We start from the raw sequence: 27,849 nt of genomic DNA, 5'->3' as shown, positions 1-27,849 counted from the left end.
ATGGTTTGTAGCTCAATTTATCTAAAACCAAAGAGATGATAGTTGATTTCCGCAGGAACAAAGGACCTGTTGAGCCTCACTCTCAATAGCAATGCCATTGAACAGGTCAACCACTTTCAGTTTCTTGGTTCTATCATCTCCTATGATCTGAGCTGGGAACTCAAAGTGGATTCCACTATCAAGAAGGCCCAGAAATGTCTTTTCTTCTAGACCAGCTGAAGAAATTTATGGCATAAGACATATGCTGCGCATGCTGTGTGTTTTCTGTAAAATACCTAAGAAATGCCTGTCAAAATTTTGGCTTTACCTGATTTTACAGATCCTAGCATGTTGTATTCTACCTAGTAAAAAGCTTTTAATACACCTAAGCATATTACCACAAACTTCATGTGCAGCTAACTTGACTAGCAATCTCTCATGTAGCCCATCTAAAATCAAAGTTTACTGAAAACACCTCTTCCATAAACATTACTCTTAACAACTAGAATACTGTAATTATGCCAATAAGCCAGCCTCATTCCATATATATTTCAACTCTGTATTGATATAATTTATTATATAAGTATACAATTGAAATTTATAGCTATAATGCTGTAGCTTAAGAATGGAATGGTATATATAAAATGAATTGGATAGCAACTTCTGAGCATAATATAAATTAAATACTTGGGCAGAAGCATCCCTTCTGAACATACTTTATGCCCTATTCCCAGCGATTTTCTGCCAGATGTTTGGAAAAAATGTAAGCTTAATAAACATACTGTACTTTCTTTGGAGCATTTGGTGATGGGTGAGAGACTGTACAACTTGTTTTGACACTAGAATACAGAATACAGTCCTATGTCCTGCAAGTGGATATTGAATAAAGTCTAATTTATTTACTATTTTCTAGGGAATTTGTTTCGCCGAATAATTCTGTGGTTCAATGTTGAATCATCTCAAATACAACCTAGCTGTCATTCTGGCAGTTTCACCCACACAAAGTCAAAATGCCAGCAGAAATATCCTCCCTGACCAAGGATAAAAAAAAAATAGTCAGCACTCCAGTAGTGTAAGAAAATTTCTTCTCCAGCTAAATTTAATTTTAATGAAAACAAAGGATAAGTGTTTTGAAGCGTCAAGCTGTCAACAGCTGATCAAGTGTTTACTCTGTCGTCTGCATCATTCAAATCAAATAGGCTTCTGAGTCTGTGTACAACTATTGTAAATTAAAGGCAGATAAATCCACACTTACACTTTATTGCCCAAGCTTAAAAGGACACTAAAAGTAAACATTATGAGTGTAGCAGTGTAGCGATAGCACCAAAGTGCCCTTTCAGTAACAGCTAGCACCGTAATATATAAGTTCGTGGTAACAGCGACTGGACAATCGAAGGTTTGCAGTCATCCACGCATGTTTTGATGACGTCACGCGAAACAGCTCGTTACTCGTTCGACGGTATAAATCGTCGGTTCCACTTTCCACTGAAAAATCATAAGAACGAATGGAAGCATGATTCATAGTAAATCACAAGTCACGCAAATAATCACAATTTCAGGAATATTCTTTACTTCAGTTTTGTACTTAAGTGGATGGACATTATTCTTTATTTTATGTTCTTTTTTGTACTGGGAAGGATTACGATATTATCATTTTTATTTAAAGACAAAGGGAACTGTAAGTAACTAAAAATTTTGTATTATTTTATTTCCAGGAATCGTTTTCCTTTACGCGGTGAGGCACAATTTAATTTAAGACTTTTTTTTTTTTTGCGTTTCCACGACAAAATCGGTTGATTGCAGTTCAGAAATCCCGCTCCCGAGGCTCCTGTCTGAACAACTTCTACGGAACTTACTTCCCAGCATGCACCTTAGCAACTCTGCGCATGCGTAACAGTCAACCAGATGTAGCTAACAGACAAGATGAGCTCAAAAATTCCTCGAAAAGGTAAGCAAATGAAACAAATTTATGTCAATGTGATCGTGCAGTTGTGTTTTAGGTTAAGTGGATGATAGTCTTTTTTTTCAATTCAGCTCTCGCCATCCAGACGCGCAAGAAAAGAGCGAAGGCCAAGCCGCGCTTCAACAATCAGAACGACAAGAAAAGAGCAGCGTAAGTACTAAACGAATATAGTGGCTTTTAAATTTATTTTGGTTTTTAAAAGAATTTGTTTTTCAGGCTTATTTAGGGATGAATTTATCTGCACTTGCTCTTGATCCTGCTGTTTGTCTTATCGATAAGCTATAAACATACTCGTGTGTTTTGAGGAAATGACCGTTAGCAACCAACGGTGATTCATGAGTGCTTCATCTTAGCCATGTGCGTTTGTGTACTGTTCATTCGTTAATCCAACACAGCTAAAGGTAAAAAATAAGGTGTTTGGTGTCAAAAAGAACTTATGTGAGGCAGTCTCTTAGGACACAAAAGGTACCATTGCTTAGAACTGGGTACGTTTTTAGTCCCATGTCAGTTCTCCCTGCTATCAGTGGATTAATACCCGTTAAAGAGTTAAAACTGAATGCATTTTATTACATTTAATCGAACTTACAAATTTAAGCATATCTATAGTATAGTGTCGATGCCATTTTGGATAGCAAAGGCTTATTTACACATTAGCCATAAAACAGTAGTAAACTGTTTTAACTTAGTGCCACAGTGATGGTCACATTTGCATCAGTCCTTTAGTTCTTAAAACAAAAAAAAAAGGCAAGTCTGTTGCAATGAATTTTACCATTTTAAGAAGCAGGAGTTATAAATCAGCCATTATAATGTATCAATTGTTATTAATTATGCATAAAACGTTATAATAATTGTTTTACTATTGTGTAAAACTGGTGGTGTCATTGTTACTACAAATGTATGTGGCCAGAAAGCTTGTTTAAAGTATATTCCCAACAAAGTACATAAATAACTAGCATTGCAAGTTCACTCAAATTTGTAAATGTTCACATCTAGTCCTGATTACTACCGAGATTATGCACTCAATAATGTATCTCTAGGTTTAATGAATAGGTTATACTCCCCTATAAGCTTTTGAAATAATTTCTTTAATGAAAGGATTATATGTTGATGTTTATCCCAACTGAAGGCTAAGAAAGATGAGTCTTTTCTACTAATGCTGCTACTTCAGTAGATGCTCATACAAAGCAGTATGTGACAGCATCACTAAATGTTCGATAGCAAAAGACCTATCTATCTGTCTATTCCTCTTCGTGCATCAGGTGCCTCAACCAAAGTCCGCCACTGATGTCAAACAGCTGAAACCCACTCCAGGTGACCACATGTCCAGCCCTTTCCTTTCATCTCCCTTTCCACTGTTCTTCTCCAAGTTTCCTTTGGGCGGCCTCGTTTTCTTCGGCCGTCTGGAGTCCATCGTAGGGCGACTCTGGAGAGGTCTGCTGGCTTAGCACATCTCCAATCCATTGCCAACACCTTTGTTAAACCTGCGTGGTGATGGGCTCGGTTTCAGTTCTTCGGTGGAGTTCTTCGTTGGTGATGGTATTTGGCCTAAAGATGTTAAGTATGCGCCTGAGGCATCTGTTTTGAAAGATGTCAAGCTTGTTACTGATGGTTTTGGTCATCTTCCATGATTCTCATTCGTAAAGGAGGGTGCTGATCACATTTGACTGGACGTTTCCCACCTTGATTATCTGACTGATGTTTTTTGCCTTCCATGTGCTCCTGAGTGAGGCGAAGGCCTGGCTGGCTTTCGCCAGTCGAGTTTGAATCTCCACCTCCTAGAGATAAAGTAGGTTGTGGTATGGCTAACAACCCCACCATTTGAAAAAAGCCTGTTACAGAAACTAGAGCAAAAGACCAAAGATAGCAAAAACCATAAAGCTAGTGGACACTGAACTTACCTAACTAAACCTATTACTGTGTTGCTCAGTGTTTGCAAACACCTTTTTTTTTTTTTTTTTTTCATTACTGTGTACTTCTCTGAAGCCTAGTCAACATTTGGGTACACAACCCAACCATGTTAACTTTTCTAAAAGTGAACAAAATTAATTTTATTAGTTACATTAAAGTTATTTGTAGTAACACATTGAACGATAGTTATATTTTGCATTCAACAGTTAAATTACATGAGAGGCTTAGATAAAACAAAGTTACTAAGCTTGAACTTTATGTTCTCGCTTTTTCTGTTCCTTGTTTCTGTTACAGTATGCTTACTTATAAACCCTATAACTTTATAGTGATATATGATACAGGCCTAAAATTGGGTTGAAGGTTTCTTTATACATATCTAAACATATCCCTGAGAAGTTTTAAAAAACTAATTAGTGGTTTAGTAGTTACTAAGCTTTTACTTTGTTTTCCCTTGCCTTTTTAGTTTCTTGTTTTAGTAAGCTTGTTTAGTTCAAAAGCTTATAACTTGATATTGACGTGATTTAGACATGAAAATTGATTGAGGTTTTCTTTATACACATGTAAACATTTAAATGAGGGTGCTTTTAAAAAAAGTTTAGTAATTACTAAGCTTTCATTTTTTCTTTCCTCGTTTTCTCAGTTTTTTTTGTTTTGGTTATAGACTGTTTATATCAGACCTGGGCAAAGGCCGTCCGGCCCGCCTCCTGTCTCTGACCGGCCCGCCCGCCAGTATATATACTATATAAACAGTATTGGGTAAAACTGAGTTAACTATATTAGTCCGGCCCTCTAAAACCATCCCAATTTCACATGCGGCCCCTTGGGAAAATTAATTGCCCACCCCTGGTTTATATATATACTACAGTTTACTTCAAAAGGACAAAACTTTATATCGACAAGAGATAGAGACCAGCAATTTGGTTGAGTTTTACTTCATACAGATTTAAACATTTCTGTGGGGGCTTTTTTAAGAAATATTTAGTAGTTTGGTAGTTGTACCATTTTAAATCAAAATTTCTTAAATTTTAACACAATGTTTTACCAAAAAAATCATAAAAAAATAAGCCAATTTAGCAAAATCCTTTCCCAAAGAAATGTAGATCTGTCTTTTAGGTAACTATTTCAAACAGAATTTTGAGTCTACTCACAAAATTGACAAAACGTTTTGTGCTTTTTAAAATGTTTGTTTGTGCGCCATTTTGGATTGTTTCCATGGCAACCGATAGTGTGACAAGTGCAGTAAAACCATTTTTTGAAACTTCATTCAAGGGCTAGATAGCTGATGCAAGAAAATCCGCGCTAATTTTTGTTTGTTTGTTTTTTGTTTTGTTTTTTTTCAACCGGTACCTGGCCTTAAACTAAGTTCTTAGATTGTGGCATTCTCGTGAATGGATTTTGAATCATAATAATATTAAGCACATTTTTCCATCATAGAAAAGTTACCTCATTTGGTTGAAGTGTTATTTACATCAAGACGCGGACATTGCTTGCATGTGTTAGCTTTTCAGACCAGTCTGTACATGTTTAAAATTTGGTATATGCAAAGTTCACCAGATGAAAATAAAGTATATAAAAAATATTCAGATTTGACGTTGAATATAGACTCTGGAAAGCTGTGGTGAAAAAAAAAATTCATTTGACATTGCATGAAAGTAGATTACTCCTCATTAGCACTGTCAACAGCTGCAAGGTGCATTCACAACTTTTATCACTCAAACTTTCTGAACCTTTTAAAACAGTGTCTGTTTTTGCATTATTTTCTTTGGGAGGTTTGGGGGTTTTTTAAAAAGGAAAGAATGAAAGCACACTCATTATCATTTGTTATTTTTATGATAGAAGTCATCAGGACAGCTTAATAAGAAAAACATTTTCCAAAGTCCATGATGTGACACAAGAAAATGGGAACTAGGCACTCCTGAGATTTTGAATGGCTCTAAACCTGCTTTACTTTCACTAATTCAGATATTTCTTTGTCAATGTAAATTTTTAAAAAAGTGTAATGGTGAATGGAAACCCATGTATAATTTAATTTAGTTTTACTTTAGAAGTGAAAATGTCATTAGATAAAAATCTGTTGAAAGAGACTCAAATTTTCTTGCGTGCAATATCTAATCAGTTAGCCAGTGTTTTCCATTGTTCATTAAAGGCATTAAATCATTTTTGTGATAACATTGCAAACTTAAAATTGGCTTCTTCTGTGAAGGGGCAGTCCATATCCAGAATTGGATTATAGAAATATCATATCAGCATAGTGGAAAATTATATTGATGTTTTGATGAAAAATGCTAGTGGCTGGTTTGTTGTGCTAATACTTCAAATTGGTTGGCTTTTAATATTGTAGTGAATTCTCAGTATTGTTGAAAAGATGCAAAGAGTATAGAAGCTCAAAAGATAAACCTTTGTATTGAAATTGATCTTAGAAATGATAGCCTTATATAAAATTAATCCTATAAGATCACAAGCAGCTTAATTTTATGATAAACAACAAAAAGTCCTTATTTTCTGTATTCATCTTTGATTGAAACTTTCCCAGCCCCCCAAAGCTGATATTAAAAGTTTTCCCATAATCCTAGACTGATAGATTTTAAGAAGAGGAAAGAAAGCTGCTATTGGTTGGACCATTGCAGTTCCCTTTATTGATTTTCTCAACACTTCAATCAGATCCTGGGCAGCAGGCTTGTCTACTGTGCGCCATGTCCCAGTGTCTGTCTTTGGCTGTGTATCAGCCATTTTAAGCCTTTGTGGTCAGCCATCTATCAGAAATGACCCAGTCACCAGTCTGTTCACAGTTCTTGTGCCTAGAGAGAAAATAAGCCAGCAAAAATTTTTGTGAGGTGGTAGCAGGCTACCTAGCAGAAGGACATATCGTAAAGTAGCATACTTCTGCTGAGAAAGCATTTTTGCAGAGATGTCACGGCAGTGGAAAAGTGAGGCATGGACTGCTGATGGGTTATGGATCTTCTGGGATTTGAAGGCATATTACTTTCATAGCTTTGGCGCATGGTTCAAGCTAACTTTCTGCAGTTACAAGAGTGTTGGTGACCTTTTTGGGGGGTGGGGGGCACAGCAAGAAGCTTCTGCAGAATGTGAAGTATATGGTGACCTTTTAAAGATTCTGAGAAAAGGAACAAAGAATGTTGATGAAGAGCATCCAGATCAATGACAAAAGCCAGCTTCTTTCCAAAAATACAGCTTACCCATATTTCTGCATGTGTTGGGTTTGTTAATTATTGTTCAAGGGTTGCGTATCAGCAAGTTTATAAGGACTTGAAATGGCATGGACTGGTCAGGTTGCTTGGTTCACACCTTATGTGGGGAAAAAACTGAGTTACTCTCAGTAGGAAAAAAGTGAGGCTTGCTGAAATTGTAAAGCTCTGTGCTGTTAGACTTGGTGGTCCTATAAGGATGCAGTGTATTATGTTAAGACACCTTTCTTCAGATATTGTGCAGGAACAGCAGTGGTTACTACCATCCATATGGGAAGCATTCTCAGGAATGCATCTGTGAGTAGTGTTGTGGCCCTAGCAAGATATGTCTAAACTTTAAATCTGCATGCAGTATATAAATAAGGTTACTGCTACTGAAAGCTTTCCAGCACAACACCACAGTAGATGTTACATTTTATAAGATAAAAATGTTCACTTACATAATTCAGGGGAATGCTCATCTTCACCGAAAAATTTCTGCAGAAAGTAAATAATAGCATTTGAAGACTAAGAATATGATACTATCCAATAAAGTGATGATGGAGAAAGGAATAACTTGAACTAGCATCACGTACTCCTGTGTGCGATATTTGGTAGTAAGATGAGTACAGCAGACTGGCTGTTATAAACTGATGTGCAGGGATCCAAATGGATGGAGCAGTGTCAGTGAAAATAGTTCTAGTAGCTTTGTGTCCTCCACGTAAGTGTTGCCAGCATGCTCACATTTTAGATGCTTTTGCATCAGGCTTTATTTTTCACTGTTTTAAACATTATTCCCTCTGCATTACGTTAGAATTAAAATATAATTTGTTGTTAATGTTATTGCCTGTCATTTTAATATAGCTCTGGTTTCCTGTTGATCACTGTAGTGTCTGCAGTGATTTTAAATTGCTACCCTGGTACAGCATGCTTGTTCTTTCTTGAAGTGCATTATTTTAAAAGCCTTTTTTATTACTCTTCACCATATGTTGACTATTTAATACCCATTTTATTGTGAGACAGTGAATTGTTCTGTATATAAATAAGATGCCTATAGTCTTTGATACAAACTGATTCTTGGCTTTTCAACAAAAAAACTATAAAGCAAAAAGGATAAGTGATGTGCTTGCTTTGTCCGCTCTTTTCTCAAAAAAGGTTTTGCATGAATTGATTAAATAAATTATTTGCTAGTTAAGCCAAGAATGCTTTATCATTTTTTATGGATGCTGAGCCTCTTATTTAGTTGTGCATGTGTATGCAGTATTTGTGGTTTTTAGAAGATTATAGAGTAAAGTAAAACAGTGTGAAGTGTGAATATGTATTCAGTAGGTAGTGTGATTAAAGACCTACCTTATTGGTGACACATGTTCAAAAACTACTTTCATATTGCTTATTAATGCCTTAATCATAAAATCATGAGGAGAAATGCGAATCGAGAGGGTTTTGTGATACAGCAAAAGCGTCTTCTTCCAGGGTCTATGCCTGCTATACGGAAACATGCTTTTTCTTGTCCAGCAGCACAGAGTAGCTGCACAAACACCTGAAGTTATCTTCAAGCCACAGTTTTATAGTTGTGACCAATGACACTATTGTTAGTGATGTGCATGTTGTAAATAATAAAGAATATCTGCAACAGCATTCCCAAAAATATATCTGCTTTTCCTTTTCAGAGATGTATTTGTAGGGGTAGAAGTTTCTTTTTTCACCACTGTTATTTACACCAACAATCGTCATATAAACAACTATGCCCATATAAGCATGCAGATCCATCCCAGTGGTAAATTTTACACTTGGGGTTATTGTGACAGTACCTAAGTAAACGGATGAACATAAAGTGTAATGGTCACCTGCATCTTGGAAAATTTGTGAACATAGACAATGCTACCATATTTATTGTGAAGTTGTTCTTTGTCATCTTCAGGCGAAGATAATGTGTTTGGAGTTTTTAACCTTCGCAATTCTTGGGTTCAAACTTCATAACTTTTAATTACCTTTAAGGCTGAAAAGCAGTGTTTTACAGTCATCTGTGCTACAAGAGCACACTAAATAAAGATTGATGAACCCGATGTGTTTTTCCACCATCATATGCTTAAAGAGACAGTGTTGACACCACTGGCTGTGATGTATCATGCTTTTTGCACACAGGAGCAAGAGTTTGCAGGACTTGCTAACTATATATGCAAATCGCTGACTTTAAAAATAAATCTCTGTGTTCCAGGTGCTGAAATTTACCGAATACATTTATATTATCTCTGCCTACCAGAATCTGTTTATTACTCAGACTAATTGGGTAGGTCTTTAAATAGTTTTCAACAAAAGAAAAAAGGGTTGACACTGATAGAACTGCTTTAGTCAATGCATTGTTATAATCATCCTGGTGTTTTTCCAGGTCTGAGGAGGCTAAAAAGCCAGAACCAGACTATGATGAAGATGAGGAAGAGGAAATTTTGGGCTCTGATGATGATGAACAGGAAGATCCAAGGGATTACTGTAAAGGTGTGGTTTGTTAAATATAGAGCCCATGGTGGTGTGACTGACAAGGGTGAATATGGGGATTTTTTTTTTTATAAGCCTGCTGTTTGTAAGCCTTACTCCTTGTCTTCATGTAGTGATGTTCTGCTTGTGAATATCAGTCTCATAGAACTTTTTATTTCCTTTTAAGAATAATGGTTTTAGTTGTTTTTATAAAAGCAAATCTTAAGTTTGGTCATGGTATAAAAAAGGTAATGACTGCCAGATTAATATAGGCTGCTTATTGAGTTTTTAGACTTTCCTTTTCCAACTTGAAACATTTTAGCTGTTGGGTTTTTTAATTTGTTTGTTTTTTCAAATCAATTAGGGGGATACCATCCTGTGAAAATTGGGGATCTCTTCAATGGTCGCTACCATGTGGTTCGCAAATTAGGCTGGGGCCATTTCTCCACAGTCTGGTTATGCTGGGATCTCAGGTTAGTAGCCTTAAGCACCATAAAGTTAACCATCACTAGCTCTGACTTGGATCACTGGGTTTCTTATGGTACTTCTTCTGCAGAAAGAATTTGGCAACCTGCCTGTTTTAATCTATGACCGGTATTACAATGAATAGCTAGACTATCACATGTTCCTTTCAGTTTCATGAATATTCCTGTACTTTACACATTTTAATGTTACAGTTCACCACATATTTACGTAAGTATAAAATGCAAGGAGACATAATGCCTTGCTTACAAAATGCCATGAAAGTAAATTATGGTATTATCAACTCCAGGCTTTCTGTTATGCTGAGATTTGTGCATGCACGATTAAGTATTCTTGGTCCCACTTAATGTTAAAATAAATGTGTAGAGAGCCACTCGGTTAAAAATGTTTGATTTGAAGTAAGGAGTACAGTGACCTGTATGAAAGGATTATCAGTCCTCAAGAGATTAGTCACTTTATGAAATCAGAAGATTAAAATATAACTATGATGATTTAAAATTATAAATAGTAGTGTTTGCATAAAAAGCTGGTGGCTTTTCCCATCATGTAGTGACATGCACAAACCATGTACAAGAGCTCCAAATTACATAAAATTACCAGTGAGGTTTAAAAGCAGAAGAGTCAAAAAGTAAATTTTGTAATAAACCTGAGCTGAAAGCTATTATTTTATCGTCATTAATTTTTTCCAGTGTCAGTTACACAGTTGTACATTGTTATCACTCAGAAAGTTTCTTGACATCAGGGACATAAATACATAAATACACAGATTCTTTGCAAAGGGTCAATAAGAAATGTTTTTGGTCGAGTACTAGAAAGAATGCATGCTGCTTTCTCTCCATTTTTCTTTCTTTAACAGAAATATGTTTTATGGCTGTCTTGATATAGAGCAGTGATGCCCAACCTTTTTCGGCCTGCGGGCCATATCCATTTCGGACAGCCGTGTCGCGGGCCACTTCACCGCAAAAATACAAAAAGGAAAAAACAAATAGAGCAGATACCATTTTTTATTAGAAACAAGTTGTACTTACCATTAATTATGTAGTAATTTGTGTTTTCCCGAAACCAACTTCTGAATGTCCGGCCTCATCGTAGAGACACCAAGTCGGAGCACTGAATCGAAATGTTCATCCATCGAAAAAAAGATTGGGAAACGCCCCTACGTGGGGATAAATACTTCTTCCTTTTTTTCGTTTTTTTAAGGTCTTCTTTTATTACTAACATGCCGATTTCTTGCACTGTGGGCAGAAGCTTCGCGGGCCGAATGGCACCACATCGCGGGCCGGATATCTGGCCCGCGGGTCGTAGGTTGTGCATCCCTGATATAGAGAATTAATTTAGCAATTTAATGCAGAAGCTTTTGTGATAAAATCAAGCCATAACAATTTAAAACAAAATTCAAGGTCACTGTTGAATCCTTGTGTGTAGAGAAGTGATGTATACCCTACTAATATTGCTGTTTTAAATGCAGCTGCATTTATACATTTTCACTTTTGTACTTTACGTTGTTCCTTATTAGAACTTTTGAAGAAATGTGTCTCATTTTTTTATTATTATTCATAGCTGCAAGCGTTTTGTGGCACTGAAAGTAGTAAAAAGTGCTCAACACTATACAGAGACTGCACTTGATGAAATCAAGTTACTCAAATGCGTAAGTGTTGATACAGTTTTCTTCTGCCTCTTAAAATAAAATTTCAGCCATAAGTTTTTCACAGCACAATTTGCAGGGCTCATCCACAAAAATACTACCCTAACACAAGTTGTTATACTAAAGTGTTGTGTAATGGAATGTTTATGACAAGTGTGGCTTGCTTTTCAGGTGCGAGAAAGTGACGAGAATGACCCAGCCAGAGAAAAATCTGTACAACTTCTGGATGACTTTAAGATATCAGGGGTTAATGGAACTCATATCCTTTGTATATTTACTAAACCATTTTCCTATCAGTGTTGCTGCATTAATGCATATATAGAAAACACCAGGCAGCATAACAGAACAAAGGATGTGCAGAAAGTTCAAATGATTTTTTTTTTAATAGAAATTTTCTCTATCATTTTATGAGAATAATAATAATAGGATTGATTTAGCTTATTTCCCTACACACAGTGCGCTTTAAGATGTACAGGGCAGTAGGTAGTGATGCCGTATGACAGAGAAGGGCATCACGATCAGACAGTCATGAAACACATCTTCACAGTGAACATTGGTAGGAATATGAAAGAACACAGAGAGGAGAAGGTGGGAAGAGTAAAAGCCAGGTAAACTAATTACACTAGACATTTCCAACAAAGACCAGAAAGCATGTAGCGTTTCCACTGTACAGAGAGAAAGAGTCGGTGCATTAACAAATACTGGGATCAGTGAAAGAATGAGCAATAGCCAAACTTCTCCAGTCAGATAAGTGCGTACAGTGATTAAACCAGCACAGGCATGGTGAACTGACTTGCTGGGCTTGAAGGATGTAAGCTCAGGCAGTTAGCTTAAGGTGAGGCCATAAACAACACCATAACAAAGTATGGCCATCTTGAATTCAATTCAGGCCTGAGTCCAAGTTGTGCAGAAGTGTTGTGACATGATCAGCCTGAGAAAACACTATTAAGAATCATTTTTGGTCTTCATCATACTTTTTACCCTATGCAGCTGGAAGGCTAAGTTTCAGTGCGCATAAAGTCCTAGCTTAGCAGATTAGTTTTCTGTTATAAAGAGCCTTGACTTGAATCAGATGTGTGTATGGTGTTTGAGGTGCTGGGACATAATCTTCTCAAACTTATAATCCGCTCCAACTATCAGGGCATTCCTCTGCACAACGTGAAACTAATCATGCGGCAGGTAAAAATGCATTTGTAGTTTGTTTTTTGCTTGTATTTGTTATTTGGATGGAGATGTATTATTTTATCTAGTACTAAAATTTCTGGGGTTTCCTTATGTTTTATCCATTGTGTCGATATCCATTACAAGCTGTTATCTTGTCCAATATACTTCATGTAGTCAGACATGAAAAGTATATTTTTTTAATCAGTCAGCTTTTTGTTACGCTTGGTGTCAACCAGAGGTCTTATTTCTTTAGTATCATACAAAGATTTTTGTCTGGTGAGTTCTTTTCAAAACTGTTTATCTTGTGGGGGTACATAAAATGGAAGACAGCAGGTTTTATCTGTTTTTATTTTCAGGTATTAGAGGGATTGAACTACCTGCATACCAAATGCAAAATAATCCACACAGACATCAAGCCTGAGAACATCCTGATGTGTGTTAGTGAGAACTACATTCGCAAACTAGCTGTTGATGCCTTTGAGTGGCAGCGTCTTGGGCTCAAACTGCCTGGATCTGCAGGTTTGTTTCATTTTCTTCCAAGATTTATTCTTACCTTGAGGTTGACCTTACCTTGATACAGTTTTGATTGTTTTGAGGACCTGCAATAAGTCAGTAATGATTTCTTCCCTCCAGCCAGCACATTAACAGAATAGGAAAACAAATGTAAACTTATTTAAAGCATAATGCACATTAATCTTATTTAATGTGAGCTTGCATTAGACTATAACCTTTATTTTCCTATCGACTTAATGTTTCTTCATTTGTGGTGACTAACTAGTTAAAAAAGGTAACAGTACAACTTGTAGTGTGAGGACACCCTCTGCTTAAAAAGTAAAAACTATCCTTACATGACATTGGCTCTCACAAAATCCTATAAGAAAATGCAAAAAACATTTTTAGTAATTTTTGTTATTACTTTTCACAACTCTATTAAATATATATTTGACCACAGTTGGGAGAAAATTAGGGTTTCAAAATATTAATATAATAATAAATGCAAAATTTGTAAAGCACAAACTCACACTCCTAAGGAGTATGCTCTTAGCTGGGCGTAATTGTTCAACACATTGATATCAAGCTTGGATTTCTTAAGAAGTGGCTTCACCAGGGCATTTTTAAACAAAGATCAGAAAACACCTGATGACAAGCTGACATTTACAGTGTTTGTAATGGAAGGATGTAAAATGTCTAAGCGCTCAAGAAGACTTGTGGGTATTGGGTCTAACTGGCAAGTTGTCAGCTTGGCTTTCAGAATAATCACCTTTATATCTGCATCAGAGACTGTTTGAAATTTGATCAGAGAGCATCCAAGAAGAATATCACAGGAGATGCTTGTAGGCAACGATATCGAGTCCAAGGATGATCGAATGTCCAAAATCTTGTTAGCAAAATAGTCACAAAACACTTGTGGTAGCTGTGAAGCAGGATAGGCAGTGGGCAGACTTCACTTTCTTTAAAAGAAGTGGCTGTACTTTCATGTATACTTTCGTTTCAGTAACAGGAAGGCTTTGCAGTCATAACAACTTTTAATATGTGTGCAAAAAGCACCCCTAGACTGGCTATGTTTAGTGTGTATCTGCTGATGTCTTTTGTGCGGAAAACCTATTCATGCAGACAAGTGTCTGGACATGGGAAGTGTTCGGTAGCTAGAGGGTCTGCACATGGCAGGTTTTACTGTAAACACATTGCACATTTTGATTGATAACTGTGTTGTCCTGCTCCTCTAACAGTAAGCACTGCTCCAAAAGACAAAGTGGTGGAGGCCAAGATGTCAAAGAACAAAAAGAAGAAACTCAAAAAGAAAAAGAAGCGACAACAGCAGCTAATTGAGATACAGATGCAGCAGTTGCAGGAGCTGGATCAGAAAAAAACAGTGAGTTTACAAGAGCACTTATAATTCTGTTAAAATATGCATTAATACTGTTATGGGAAAAATTAAACTTTTGCATGCAAGAAAAATATAGGCTGTCATTGAAGTTTGCATAATAGTTGTATTATAAAAAACAGTCCAGTCATCAGTTGATTGTAAAAAGTTATTTCTGGAATCTGATAGCTATGGGATCATAAAGTTAAGTATACAGTGTTCCCTCGTTTATCGCGGGGGATAGGTGCCATGATCAGCCGCGATAAACGAATTTCCGCGAAGTAGGGACATACATGGCTTGACGCGAACTGGCTGCGAGATGGGAGATAACAATCATGGCTCGTCGCTTACGCAGAGCAATGGATTTCTGTTACACAATTCTTTCTTTCTTTCTATCTAGGTATTTTAATAGAAATACAAATACAGCTTCATTTTTCGTCTTTTTCCTGTAGAAATATCTATGGTATTTTGTAAAATGATAATTCCCAGCGCGGAAATATCGATCGATACTTCACTCAAAAAAAAAACACAAAAAACCGCGAAGTAGTGAATCCGCGATATATGAACCGCGAAGTAGCGAGGGAACACTGTAACTGCTAGTATACACCTTTGGGATAAAAAGAGAGGGTCAATAAGCTGCATGCAGTAAGAATTGTGATTGTTAGTCCATGCCTTTTTTTTTTCTTTTTTTAAATGGAAACAGAACAGTGTTTCAGAAGTTTAACTTCACACATAAACAGAGAAATATCAGAAACATATAAATGTGACATTTTTGTGTTCATTCCTATTAACAAAATCTTGACGTGCTGAAATGCTAATTTTAGTGTCTGAGTGATTATTGCTGGCCAATAGCTGGATTTGATCATGATGGCTTTGTGTTTAGGTGGGGGAAGGAGAGGAAGATATAGGTAAAGGAATGGTGATGAGTGAGAGTCTAGCCAGTTTGCAGCAGTCTGACACTGACAGCATGGTGCACAGTGCCAGCACAAACAGTCTGCAGGCGTTGGCTGTGACCAGCCCTGTGGACACAGTCCTCACCATTGAGAGTCAGGTCAATGAAGACAACATCAGTGCCAGCAATACAGCAGAGTACAGCACATCTGCAAGTCTTTCTGTCAGTGGCCATAGCTCCTGTGTAGAGACTGTTACCAGGGTAGATGGGGCGACCGCTACTATTATCACCATCAGTCAGGAAAATAACACTAAAACAAAAGGTGGGTCTAGATCACATTGAGTACATTTACTGAAAAGTCGAAGTATTCCATTGTCATGGATTGCCCCCAGCATAGATGCACACTCGCAACTGCTCACGCAGCCAGCACAAACACACACCCACTCAACCAGAGGCGGGACATGACATTCCTATCGAACCTTTGATGAACGTAGACCTCAACGAAGGTGGAATGAATGATACAAATAATGAGTTTAATTACGTAACTAAAAAAGGGAAAAGACACATATACTCAAGAAAACATAGGACGACCCCACGCCCAAGTTAGAGGCAATGAGAGATGTTAGTAAGGGAGATTTAAATAAAAGCACCCTCACACACTGCAGCACAGTACTGTCAGAGTTTTTATCTCCCTCAGTTTCTGTGGCTTTGCGTGATGTTCTCACACTGATCACCTTGTTGTGATATAGCCTTAGTTGCTGACTTGGCGTAAAGCACCAATTTCTTCCCTCTTCACATTGACCACCACTTCACTGTCCGTCCAACGTACACATGGACACTCTGCTGGTCCGCAGTCCAGACTTCCTCAACTACACGACACAGGGCTAGGCGACGGAATGAAGAACAGTCGAGACGCTGCACACACGGGGTCAGAAAGAGCACAGAGGAATGAGATGATGCAGTTGAAGAAATCCAGCGACAAGGACAAGGTCACACAAAGATACAAAGAATAAGAAAAACAAGATGAAGATTAATATGAAAACCCTGTGGAGAAAGCAAAATAACATCAGTCACTGGGTGGCTTCAATATTTAAACAAAAACTCCCCCCCCCCCCCAAGACCCACTTATAGCTATATGACCTGATTCAGTCCTATCGAGTTTTCATTTCCAATTCAGTCAACAAAAATGGGTGCAAGCCTAAATGTGCAACCCATCAATCATATCCTTAAATCAACAAACATGGGATACTCTAAAACAGCCCCCTCTTAGACTCGCAGATAAAGTTTTAACTCCAGCACAGAGCAAAGACTTGCGCACACACATATGTGTAGCCACTCACCCGCTAATCAAGGCCTCTGTGCATAAGAAAAAACTGTTGTAAAACCACAAAGAAATCACTTAGTCACCCATTCAAACAGTGATGACATCGAGTGTTGCTACAGTCAGGCAAAAAAAGGCCTGGAATCTGACGTCAAACATCATCTGCTGTAAGCTGCTTTTCTAATACCGGTGCATCCCAAGTGCTGAGAGTACAGCATGCATAGAAAAATGTATGACACAACATATTTCCTGTTATTATTTTTTAAAGAGAGGCTTTTGCTTTGTACATTTGATGATAACCTGCCCTCTTTCTGCCAGCATTGGCGGTCAAATCACTAATTGTATTCTTGTCCAAGTGCAAACATATGAGTTGGTCTGCCATTTTTGTTTCAGTTTTGATTATCTGCATTTATGAGTGTGTGTTGATTTGGAGGAATTTTGTGCAGATCTTTACAAAGAGAATGGAGAAGTGGACATGAATGGAGAAAACAAAAACCATACTGATAACTGTATTCAGGAAAAGGAAGTGACCATGCCAATTGCTCGCCTGAATGTCGACGATGCTTCTTCCTCCTTTCGGCAGAATGGCAAGTCCGACACTACACACATTTTGTGCAATGGCTATGGGCTAAGCAAGGAGGATGACAGTCCCACCACAGATAGCATGTGCAGTGGTAGTAACATGCCAGCAAAGCCAACAAACATCACCACTAACAGCTGCAACAACACCAAAAGTTCTGCCACAGACAGCCCCACTTCTGAAGGTGGAGACATTGAGCATCCAAATTCTGTCAGTGCCACAGACATTTATGCCATGGATCAATGCCATGCTCTCTGCGGTCATGGCGAGGGAGAGGAGGGCTGCCACATTGATTCAGGATTTGAAAATGGACTCATACGCATGGAAAGCCAAGAAGATGCCACTGATTGTCAACCTCAAAATGGTGAATAAAATTGTGTGGCTTCCTCTCATCTCACCTCTAACCCTAACCCTTATTAAAATATAGATATATCTTATGTTTCTATGTAACCTCATAAAGAATATCAATTTTCATATTGGGATGGTATTTACATGGGAGGCTAGAAGATAAATCTTAACGAGGTGTTATTTCATACTTTGTTTTGGTACTGCCTGCAGGGCCTAAGGTAGTGGAACATCAACCAGATCCTGTCAATGAGCTTTGCATGGAATTTCCTGTCAAAATTGCAGACTTGGGCAATGCCTGCTGGACGGTAAGTGGAATATTATCAAGAATGTTCTAGGATTAAAGTATGCTGCAGTCTGTCAGGTAGCTCTAAACCAGTTGCAGTGAAGTAAGTCACAGCAGTCTTACATTTGCACCCTCTCCATTAAAACACATTAATATTTAGTCTTGAGATAAATGGCAGAAAGCTTGGTACTGTAGCATTTGTTTGACTACTACTTATGCTGACTGAAATATTTTAAACAAATCGATTGCTTCATAAGGGATGTAACTATACAAATTTTAAGCTTTACATTTCTTAACCAGCAAAAATGCTAGATGAAGATGGACAAACTAATGGAATTTGTTGACTGTCAAGACGATCCAGACCTAGTAACCTTGAAATAAATATCACAGGTCTTTCTAACTAGGTTGATCCAATTTTCATTTTGACTTAATGCGACAAATTTTGCCACCTTCAGTAAATTTTGTTGCTGATACCTGATTATGTTGTTTGTATAAACCTGTCTAGAGAAAAAAATTATAACTTGTTTTATTTACTTGTGTTGGTTATGATTTTATTCAAACTGAGCAACATTTCATGGCACTAAGTAACAACACTGATGTCCACATACCAGAAGAGTTTTAACATGTTTCCTTTGGACAGTATCACCACTTCACAGAAGACATTCAAACTCGTCAGTACCGGTGCCTGGAGGTACTCATTGGTGCTGGTTATGGACCTCCAGCAGATATATGGAGTACTGCCTGCATGGTATGATCATAACCTTGGGATGATTTCCATTTGCTTTGTATGAGTCTAATCTCTCGTGTATACAGGTGGTAAACATTAAGGCAAATAAAACCATTGTTCTGATCTGCATAGAAACCCTTTGTGTAGTTTGCTTCGAATCACAGTAAAATCTCTTTATTAAGAGTTTCTGTATTGAGACCCCCTCTTATGTGCAACTGAAAAATGTTCACAACTATATTTTGCTATATAAATGTCTTCTTTATTACATCTCCATATAAGACTGACTGTTTATCCTCTATTATGATCTCTCTTTTCAGAAGTCACATGTTTATTTTTTTAAGAAAAGGGTTCTGGTAACCAAATATAATCTATTGATACTCATTGCAGAAGTCACATTTTAAAAAAAAATAAAGGTAGTGCATTTTAAGACAGCATTTTTGTCTACATCCTTCATGTGTATTGATTGCTTTTGCCTGAATAGTTAGTTCCCCTGTAAATCTTCAAACAGTGCAAAAGGTGCAACAGTGGTGGAAGACGCAAACATGACCAAGTAAAACAACAAAGAAAAAATGCTGTTATGTGGTTTTAAGAGCTGTATTTTCAGCATTTGAATATATAGATGCTTGATATGATAACTAAAGTCCCTCTTGGTTATGACCTGATTTTTACAGATTTTAATGTATTAAGAGAAAGATTTTACTGTAAATCTGTTGACATCTGACATAAGAGACATTTTATTTAGTTTATTCCTTGTTGCAGCCTTGAGGAGCATAGGGCTGCAGACATTTTATTTATTTATTCTGAGTAAATTGCTGTCCTTGCCTTTTTTCTTCCTCATAAGACCACATGGTGAAGTATTCATTGTGTATATTCTGTAGCATCTTGGTAGAGCAAGCCTCTTACCTTGTAATTCTTCACAGTGAATCTTGTCCATGTACTCCACCTTGACCTCTTACAGGTCTTTGAGGTTTAGGAAATCGCATACAATACTTATGTTCCCAACATTAGATTATGGAAAGTTATAAAGCATTTACAGAAATGCATAATTTTGTGATCTTGCATGGATACAGGCATTTGAACTGGCAACAGGGGACTACTTATTTGAACCTCACTCAGGAGAAGATTATAGTCGTGATGAAGATCATCTTGCTCACATCATTGAATTGATTGGCCCTATTCCACGACATATTGCCCTTTCAGGAAAATACTCCCGCGAATTCTTCAACCGAAGGGGTAGGTTTGAAATAAAACATAGAATCCATAGATTAAACTCTCTTTTGTTGGCTTCATCAGTTCATCACCAGACAACCATTTTCCATGCTGATTCAATTGTACAATTTTATTTTTTTTTTTTTTTGTACCTTCTAAACAAGGCTTTAGCGTCTTTTGGTGGTGGGCAACCAACAATGCTGCTCAAGCAGTTTTGTTTGTCATCTGTTTATTATGTTATGAAAAATGTTCAATTTATTTAGATTGGTTTTACAATTAATCTACATCTGGTAAATAGTCTTAGCTATTGTGACCATATAAACTGGTTTTTGGACTTATAGGTGAGCTTCGGCACATTACCAAGCTGAAGCCATGGGGTCTGGTGGAGGTGCTGACAGAGAAATATGAATGGGACCTGCAGGATGCACGTGAGTTTGCCGACTTCCTCTTGCCCATGCTGGAATTTGACCCAGAAAGGCGGGCCGCTGCAGCTGACTGCCTGAACCACCCATGGCTACATGACTCGTGACCAGTATACTGCTATGGCAGATAAAATGGTTTAGCATTTTGATACAAAGGTTGGCAGTTGAGGGTAGAAAATGGGAATAGTGTTTATGGACCATGCACTGGTGTTCACAGCTGTTCTCTTTCATTTTTCTCCCCCACGATTACCCTTACTTTGGATGCTGTTGTAAGAGGACACATAGTGTTTCTCAGAATGCTGAGATTCGCTTGAAACATGGCAACAGCATCTGCAGTACTTGATACACTCCAAGCGGGACCTTTCCTACTGCTTGCCATTACACTACACCCGTATACATCCTTATGTATTTAACTTATTTTCAGAAAAATAAAGCATTTTGCCCTCTTGAGTTTTAAAGTTCAGTCACTGATATTGTATGCACAATGCAGCAGGCATACTTGGGTTGTCAGTGTTGAGTTAGGCATGGTCGCAGTTGAACCGGCCAGCCAGCAGACTTAAATGTACAGAGAAGTGAATACCAGCAACATGGAACTCTTCACAAGCTGTGGTAGTGCTTTGTAGGAGAACATGTTCTAAATGTAAACATGATAGAAACAAACATTTTGCTCAAGATGTACTGTGCTGCCTGGTGAATGTGACTGGAAGCTTATGGCTAAGGCAGTCATGCAGACAGTGCTAATAAGGAAGACTTGTTTCAAGACTTTCCAAGGCTGGAGTTTTGCATGGCAAGAATTTTAAGTGTTTCCACCTGAGAAATGTGTTAATCCTACTAACAATTATATGAAGAGATGTTGGCAAGTATAACAATGTTTTTCATGTAGACATTTTGTAATTTATTTCTACATCATTCATACATAGTCTGGAAACAAAGAAAGATACCTTTTAAAAGATTTGCTTGACTTGCCCCAGCAACGAAAATCCCTGGTTGGTATGGATGCAAACTGGTATGTTCCTTGGCATGTGTGACAGGCAGCTGGAGAAGTGTCTTGGCGCACACTTGCTTGCTGTGTTTTAAATGTTAAGTGTGCTGCAGTTAATCATCCACAACATTGTGAAGGCTTTCTTTTGTACATTTGGACTTGAGAATTCCTTACCTGCATGCACCTAATGTTTCTGCAAAACCTCAGGCTTGCTAGGCATAAAGGGGGTCATCCCTGCTTTTTTGGGTGTTGAAAGTGCTCAAAAGATATTGTTTACAGTTCTGTATTTTGTTTATACATTCTGTTTTGGTAGGGTTTTTTAAAATACTAAGAAAGGTAATAGAATTTCAGTATTTACTTATCATTACCAAAAAAAAGGCTACAGTCTCCTTCAAGAAATTCCTGTAGTCCATGTTGCTTTATGTACCAAAGCAGAGTTGGATGCTGTCGCCAAAGTTCATGGATGTGGGATGTTTTAGTAGTGGGGTTTGTTTTGTTTTTTTCGGGAGAGGTAAAGTCCGGGGGGGTGGGGTGAATAGATTGCTAGAGGCAAGGAAAAGACAATTTTTAAAAAAAATTGAAGTTACATGAGGTTTGTCTTACAAATTGTCAAGACTTGGACGTGTCTGCATGAGTTTGCAAGTGGCAGAGAGTGCTTCAGAATCATAATGTCAGGCATGCTTTTTTTTTTTTTTTTTGCGTCAAAAGTGCTTATATGTGTAGTAATAATAATCTCCCATTAGACTGTATGTTGTTTTATTAAATTTGCTGGAATCCTCCTTTCCAAAGTTATTTGCATCTGCAGAGTAGGTTGATTACATTAACCATTTATCTCTGTTATCACATATTTCAGTCTGGTGAGCTTCCTGAATTACTGTACATTTTTTTTAACAGAGTAGTGTAGGCATATGATTCTTTTTGTATTGTTGATCTGTTTCTGGTGGCACTAAGACTATTAAATTGGTTGAGGTGGGATTTGAAGAAGAAGGATTTAATATTTATTGCAGCTTACAGTAATTACTGCAAGTAGGTATTTTTCCTCTTTTGTTTTTTAAAGCCACAGTTAACAGAATGTTAACACACAAAAAATTCATACTTCCTGAATGTTTACCCTACTTGGTGGTAGTCATCATTTTGCTTTTTTTTCCCTCCCCTTTGAAACACATAGTTGCTTTTGCCTTAAAAATAATCTTTTAAAAAAATAGGTTATGGAGAAAAGAACCTTTATTTAGACTACCTACTGACCACATGGAAAAACCAACATTGAGAAAGGAACTGAGTTGATTCAAACTTTATGTAGTCATTTCAGACCATGGTCATCTCAGACTTTAAGTATGAAATAACTGTTAAAATCCTATTTTTATATGCTTTTATAAGGGTATAGCATATATCTGAAAAGTACCTATTTTTAAAATGTGTAAAATGTGACTGCAATTAAGCATGATTACTGTGCTTCTGTACCTGCCAAAAAGTATGCTTCCTGTACATATCGGACAGCAATAACTCTTTAGGGATATCCGCCAGAAGAGACTGGTACAGGACTGGTTGAGATGTCAAAGTGAGCTTCATGGCTGTCGTGTTTCAAATGGGTTACCATACAGTACAATCAATCACAGGTGATCGTAGATTCAGACTGTGAAATAATTTATTGCAGACAGCATACTGAAAAGACTTAAACAGTATTGAGCATGTAAGTTCAGTGTCTTGTGTAAGGGTTTTGTGTGTGTATTGACATTTTCTGTAGGGTTTATTTTGAGGTATTTTGTTCAGAATGTTTCATGTTTGTGACATAATTTAGATATTCTGCCAAAGACTTTTTTCCTGGCACAATTATTATGTGTTTAGTTTGTTGGAGGTTTTTATGGAGGGGGGGGTGGAGAATTGAAAAACTAACATTAACAAAAAGGATTGGCATAAGCATTGAAACATGTCATTACATCAGCTTATGTCGTCTATGCAACTTAGCTGTATTAGAGAGCTTATCCCACCACTCATTGTGAGGTGTAAACTAGTTAAAGGGAAGAGATAATGCCAGAGTATATTTGTGTATGAAAAGTACTGAAGTGAGCAAATTAATCCATGCTGTGTTATGCAGCAGAATTGAAAAACTTGAGCTAGTAGTTTCACCATTCCATTACACATGCAATAAATGTTAACAACTGTAGTCTAACTTTTTATTTTAATGTTTGTGTATGCCCACTGTTGAGAGTAAACAAAATTATTTTCACGAGAAAAGTTCTGGCAGATGGTGATGGTCATCTCTGTGCAGTACAGCCAACAAAGGACAATTAACAACGGAATTTTTACCAAAATTTATGACAGCAGAAAGGAGGGACAAATTTGAATGAATGGGAGGGAAAAGGTGTTGGAGAGGATAGAAGATAATTGAGGTGTTGAAACAGTTGACAGAATGTAAATTAGCCTCCAGAATTAATGCTGGAAACAGAAGCACATAATGGCTGTCTTGTTTGAAGTCAAAAGAGTTTTGTTCCTTTGAAGCCTATTTAAAAGAAACAACCTTTGCATATCAGAAATAAGCTGGTATTTGCAAGCTATCAGGTGTCACGAAAGATTACAGAGGATTGTTTATAGTGCAGTATGTCAGTCTTCTAGTGTAACAGTGCAGAAAGCATTAGCAGTACATTAGAGTAATATCTGAATATGGCTGTTGAAGAAGTACCCTGTTCAAGTATTGATGTATACAGCATGTTCATCACATGCTTATTTATCTGACATTTATGTGTGTGTGAAATTTGCAAGTGTGTTACGATCATTGAGGCCCATGCTAATCAAAATGGCAGGCAATAATATCACTGTGATTTTAACAAGAAAGAGTTTTAAAACTATGCCACTAAACCATCAATCTGTAAAAATGTCATATATTCAGTGCTATAGTTATATCATATTGCAACAATAAAATTTTATCCTATACCACAAGCAGATTTGATTCACATGTCAATCATGACTTTAAATACCGTTCATGAGCATCTGTGAAGCCTTTCTCTGCAGGTGCATTATTCCACACTATTGGCATAGCCCCAAAATATCCAGACTAAGGGAGAGTGGTATGAACATTTTATCTTTTCCATGCATTAAAAGCAAATATAAATTTACAAGTGTTCTTTTGGCCCTCATAGATTTTCAGAAAGATGAATGAAAAAGATGGTTTGAATGCCTGTGCAGTTATCCATAAGAGCTATTCATTATGGAGTTGTTGCTATTCTCCATTTATATTCTAAGAATATTTCTCTTTAGTAGTTTCCCGTGTGTGTAGCTGAATGTATAAATGATATAGCAACAGCTTTGCCTGACTACGTGATGATGGATATAGCTCAGAACAGTAGACATGCTGGCTTGACGGACGTAATTGAATGTAGGTCAGGCTGGACATTCATGTGGTTCCTACAGTTTGATGGCAATGCCTATCTTTCATACCACCAGGATCATTGTTGCTCATCTTACTCATTCTTTAGAAACACATGAAGCTTAAAAGAGAAAGCATTTTATCATGGCGTGTGTTCTGCGTGCAACACTGTGATCACACCATTTTTGATTGCTTAGTAACTTTATATGATTTTGATAACTTTTCTCAAAGATCTGCTTGGCAATGCTGTCTATAGACTGGATTTATTCTGCTTTGTTCTTTTACATGCAGCTTTGCTTTTTTTTGTGCAGTTCAATATTTTCTTTTGAGATTTGATTGTGGATATGTGTATATGCTATGGTGATGAATAAAAGTGACTTTCTAATTCTGGTGCTAGGGTAGAATGATTTATATTGACAGTTTTCTTTTCTAATTTTCTTAGATTTTTATGTTGGAATAGCAGTTGTCAAAAAGCACTTGTAATCTGAAAATTTGGTAATGTTTGATTTTGTTTTAACTAATCAGTCCTAGTCACATGGTACACCTTTAGAGATCTGTTGAAGACCAGAGTTTTTTAATAAATTTATTTATACTAGCTAAATGTTTTCTTTCATCCACATTGTGTTAAATTGCTAAACATGTGTTTGAGCACATTAGACATCTAGGTAACAACATATATTTTGCCATTAAAGCTGTGTACATCTGATGTTATATATTTATACATCCTATGCCATTGTAGTGAACACCAAACCATTGCATATTTTTTCATCTGGCTGTTGAAGATTTATTGATTTGTATCTGACCATATTTGTACTTCTGACCATTAGAAATTCTGATGGTAGTAGGATATTGCAGATTTGTACAATTGTTATAGTAGAGTTGTATTTCCCACAATTATAAAAATACAAAGAGCTAGGGTATTGCTAGAGTGAATGACTTCACTTTTTTTTTTTTGGGGTTGTGGGGGAAGATGGGTAAGGCCTTTGCCTGCTTTTACCCACTGCACCATAAGTCCAAGGCTGTTTATATGGTGAGCGACAAAAATCCTTCTAGCCACTGCAGAGGTGTCTAAATTTTTCAAAATTTTAGCAAAATTCTTTATATGATTTGATGAAGTGCACAGCAAAAAGAGTTGAGGCACGGTGGCAGGGAGACTGGTCATTGTGTGTCAGGGAACTGAGTGTTCTTGTAGTTTAGCTAAAATGTGAAGGTTACATACTTCACAATAGTTTCACAAAATAAATTTTCATTCTTTCAAATACTCAAGCTTTATTATTTTAGTTGAAGAGGGAGTTTAAAAAGAAACAGAATTCCATTTCTCTGTCTTTCCAGTCCCTGAAGTTATTGTCTTCTTTCTGCTGTACACTTCTTATGTTCGAGATTATTAACCAGGTAACAAAAATTTTAAAAGCTCACCTTTGCTTTAGATTTTGCACAAATAGCAAGTTGACATTGCAGGTTTGAAATAACCAGAGGTTTGTATGCAAGTTGTTAATTGAGTGTATGCTAGTTGATAATTGTTTGTGTGCTAGCCTGCATTGTGCTGCACTCATCGCCCTCACCAAGCTGACCCTTCTCCAGCCCAGCTTGCTGCACAGACACCTATTTTCTAGACAGTTCCAGTGTAGATAGTACTTTCTTTGCTACTGTAAATGCATGAGGACCTTCAGTATCCTCAGTACCATATGATGCAGATTCATGGGCCCTGATAGTGGGTACAACCTCTCTTAGGGATGAAGCCATATTGGACATAATCATAGAAAGCTTCTAAATGCTAGCACAAATATTGATTGTGAATATGTAGTTGGGAAATGGTGAATAGAGACACAGCATTTGAAATGCCAGAGGCAGATTGCTTTGCTTACAGTTGGCGTTAACATTCTATCAATTGTGCAAAGGGATGTTTCAGTAGTGCTTGTTACTTTGGTCTTCTGTTAAAGTAAGTTTTTTATATACTAGGGTTCATCTTTGAACGCCCTTTTTTAGAACGTACATGTTTGTTGATAAAAAGCTAAAGCAGTTTAGCACCTGCAGACAGCATGCCTAGGGTTTAACAGACAAAATAATTATTGGGAATCAATCTATAGTTGATAACCACAGATCAAGACACTGCCTTTCCTTAGATGGTGATGCCTTCCAGTACAGTACCTTGTGTAGACAAGTGAGGCCATTTTGTCTGAATAATTGCAACTAGCAACATCAGATTTTGTGCCATTGCCTCCCTGTTAACCTAAAACTGCTTACTGTAAATAGAAATGTGATCAGAAATAAAACTCCAGCCTTCCTTCAGGAAGATTACAGAGGCTATAATAAGCACAAAGGCATGGTCACATTCCGACCCTTGTAAGGCACAAGCTAGGGCCATTGGATGTTAATGACTTTGGTAGCCCAGAGTGTTGCTTTCTGCTCTGTATTGACTGTGCGTCTATGGGGGCTGCAGAAGTCGTTTTTCACTGGCCAGACTTGATAATGTGATGTGGTTGTTTATACTTGTTCACAGCAGACCTGTAAGCTGCTGGCTGTGGCTGACAAATGTGAGGAAGTTCACTGTAAAGAGTGTTGACAATTTAAAGTAAATAAAACTGCCGCAATATCTCAGTCTTTTAAGATGTTATGAATGCTGTAATATAGGTAGTGTGAGTGAGCAAGCAGAGACAGCGGGCTCTTAGATTAAGGGCAATGAAAATGTAAGAGTGCCGATACTGGCAACTGTAGTCATTTCATGCAAGGATTAAACAGGTCTACAATATGTTAAATTCTACAAATCGTGTACAGTGGAACCTCGGTTAACGAACTTAATCCGTTCTCGAAAGCTGTTCGTTATCCGAAATGTGTGACCCATAAGAAATAAACATTTAATTGGTTCCAGCCCCTCTGAAACAGGCTTCTTTTATCACAGTCATGCAATATAAACGGAGTTTTGATATATAATAACCAAATGGCACTATTTAAAAATTTCAAAAATCAATATGCTGCGTTTTGGAATAAGTTTTATAATTTTGTACTGATTTTTTGTTCTGAACCACTACTACATTTACCAAATTCTTGACTATCA

General features: G+C 37.1%; 1 protein-coding gene across 2 annotated transcripts; it reads left to right on the top strand.

The window, feature by feature from the left end:
- The first annotated feature begins 1,501 nt into the window (after positions 1-1,501).
- Positions 1,502-27,389, top strand: LOC112571612 (SRSF protein kinase 3-like). Of its 2 annotated transcripts, XM_025250741.1 has the most exons (16): positions 1,502-1,927; positions 2,014-2,092; positions 7,697-7,756; positions 9,425-9,531; positions 9,875-9,983; positions 11,554-11,641; positions 11,810-11,897; positions 12,711-12,817; positions 13,159-13,321; positions 14,533-14,675; positions 15,550-15,880; positions 17,326-17,823; positions 18,018-18,112; positions 18,731-18,838; positions 19,888-20,050; positions 20,368-27,389. In XM_025250741.1, exons 1-16 carry the CDS (start codon positions 1,903-1,905, stop codon positions 20,553-20,555), a joined length of 2,352 nt encoding a protein of 783 aa, XP_025106526.1. In that variant the 5' UTR covers positions 1,502-1,902; the 3' UTR covers positions 20,556-27,389. The 2 variants fall into 2 exon arrangements, with proteins under 2 accessions (XP_025106526.1, XP_025106527.1); XM_025250742.1 differs by lacking the exon at positions 7,697-7,756 and having other exon boundaries at positions 1,503-1,927.
- The last annotated feature ends 460 nt before the right edge of the window (positions 27,390-27,849 follow it).

Source organism: Pomacea canaliculata, linkage group LG9, assembly GCF_003073045.1.
Source record: "Pomacea canaliculata isolate SZHN2017 linkage group LG9, ASM307304v1, whole genome shotgun sequence".
Lineage (NCBI taxonomy): Eukaryota > Metazoa > Mollusca > Gastropoda > Architaenioglossa > Ampullariidae > Pomacea > Pomacea canaliculata.
The sequence above is the reverse complement of the archived record's forward strand: the minus strand, read 5'-3'. Positions and strand labels throughout refer to the sequence as shown.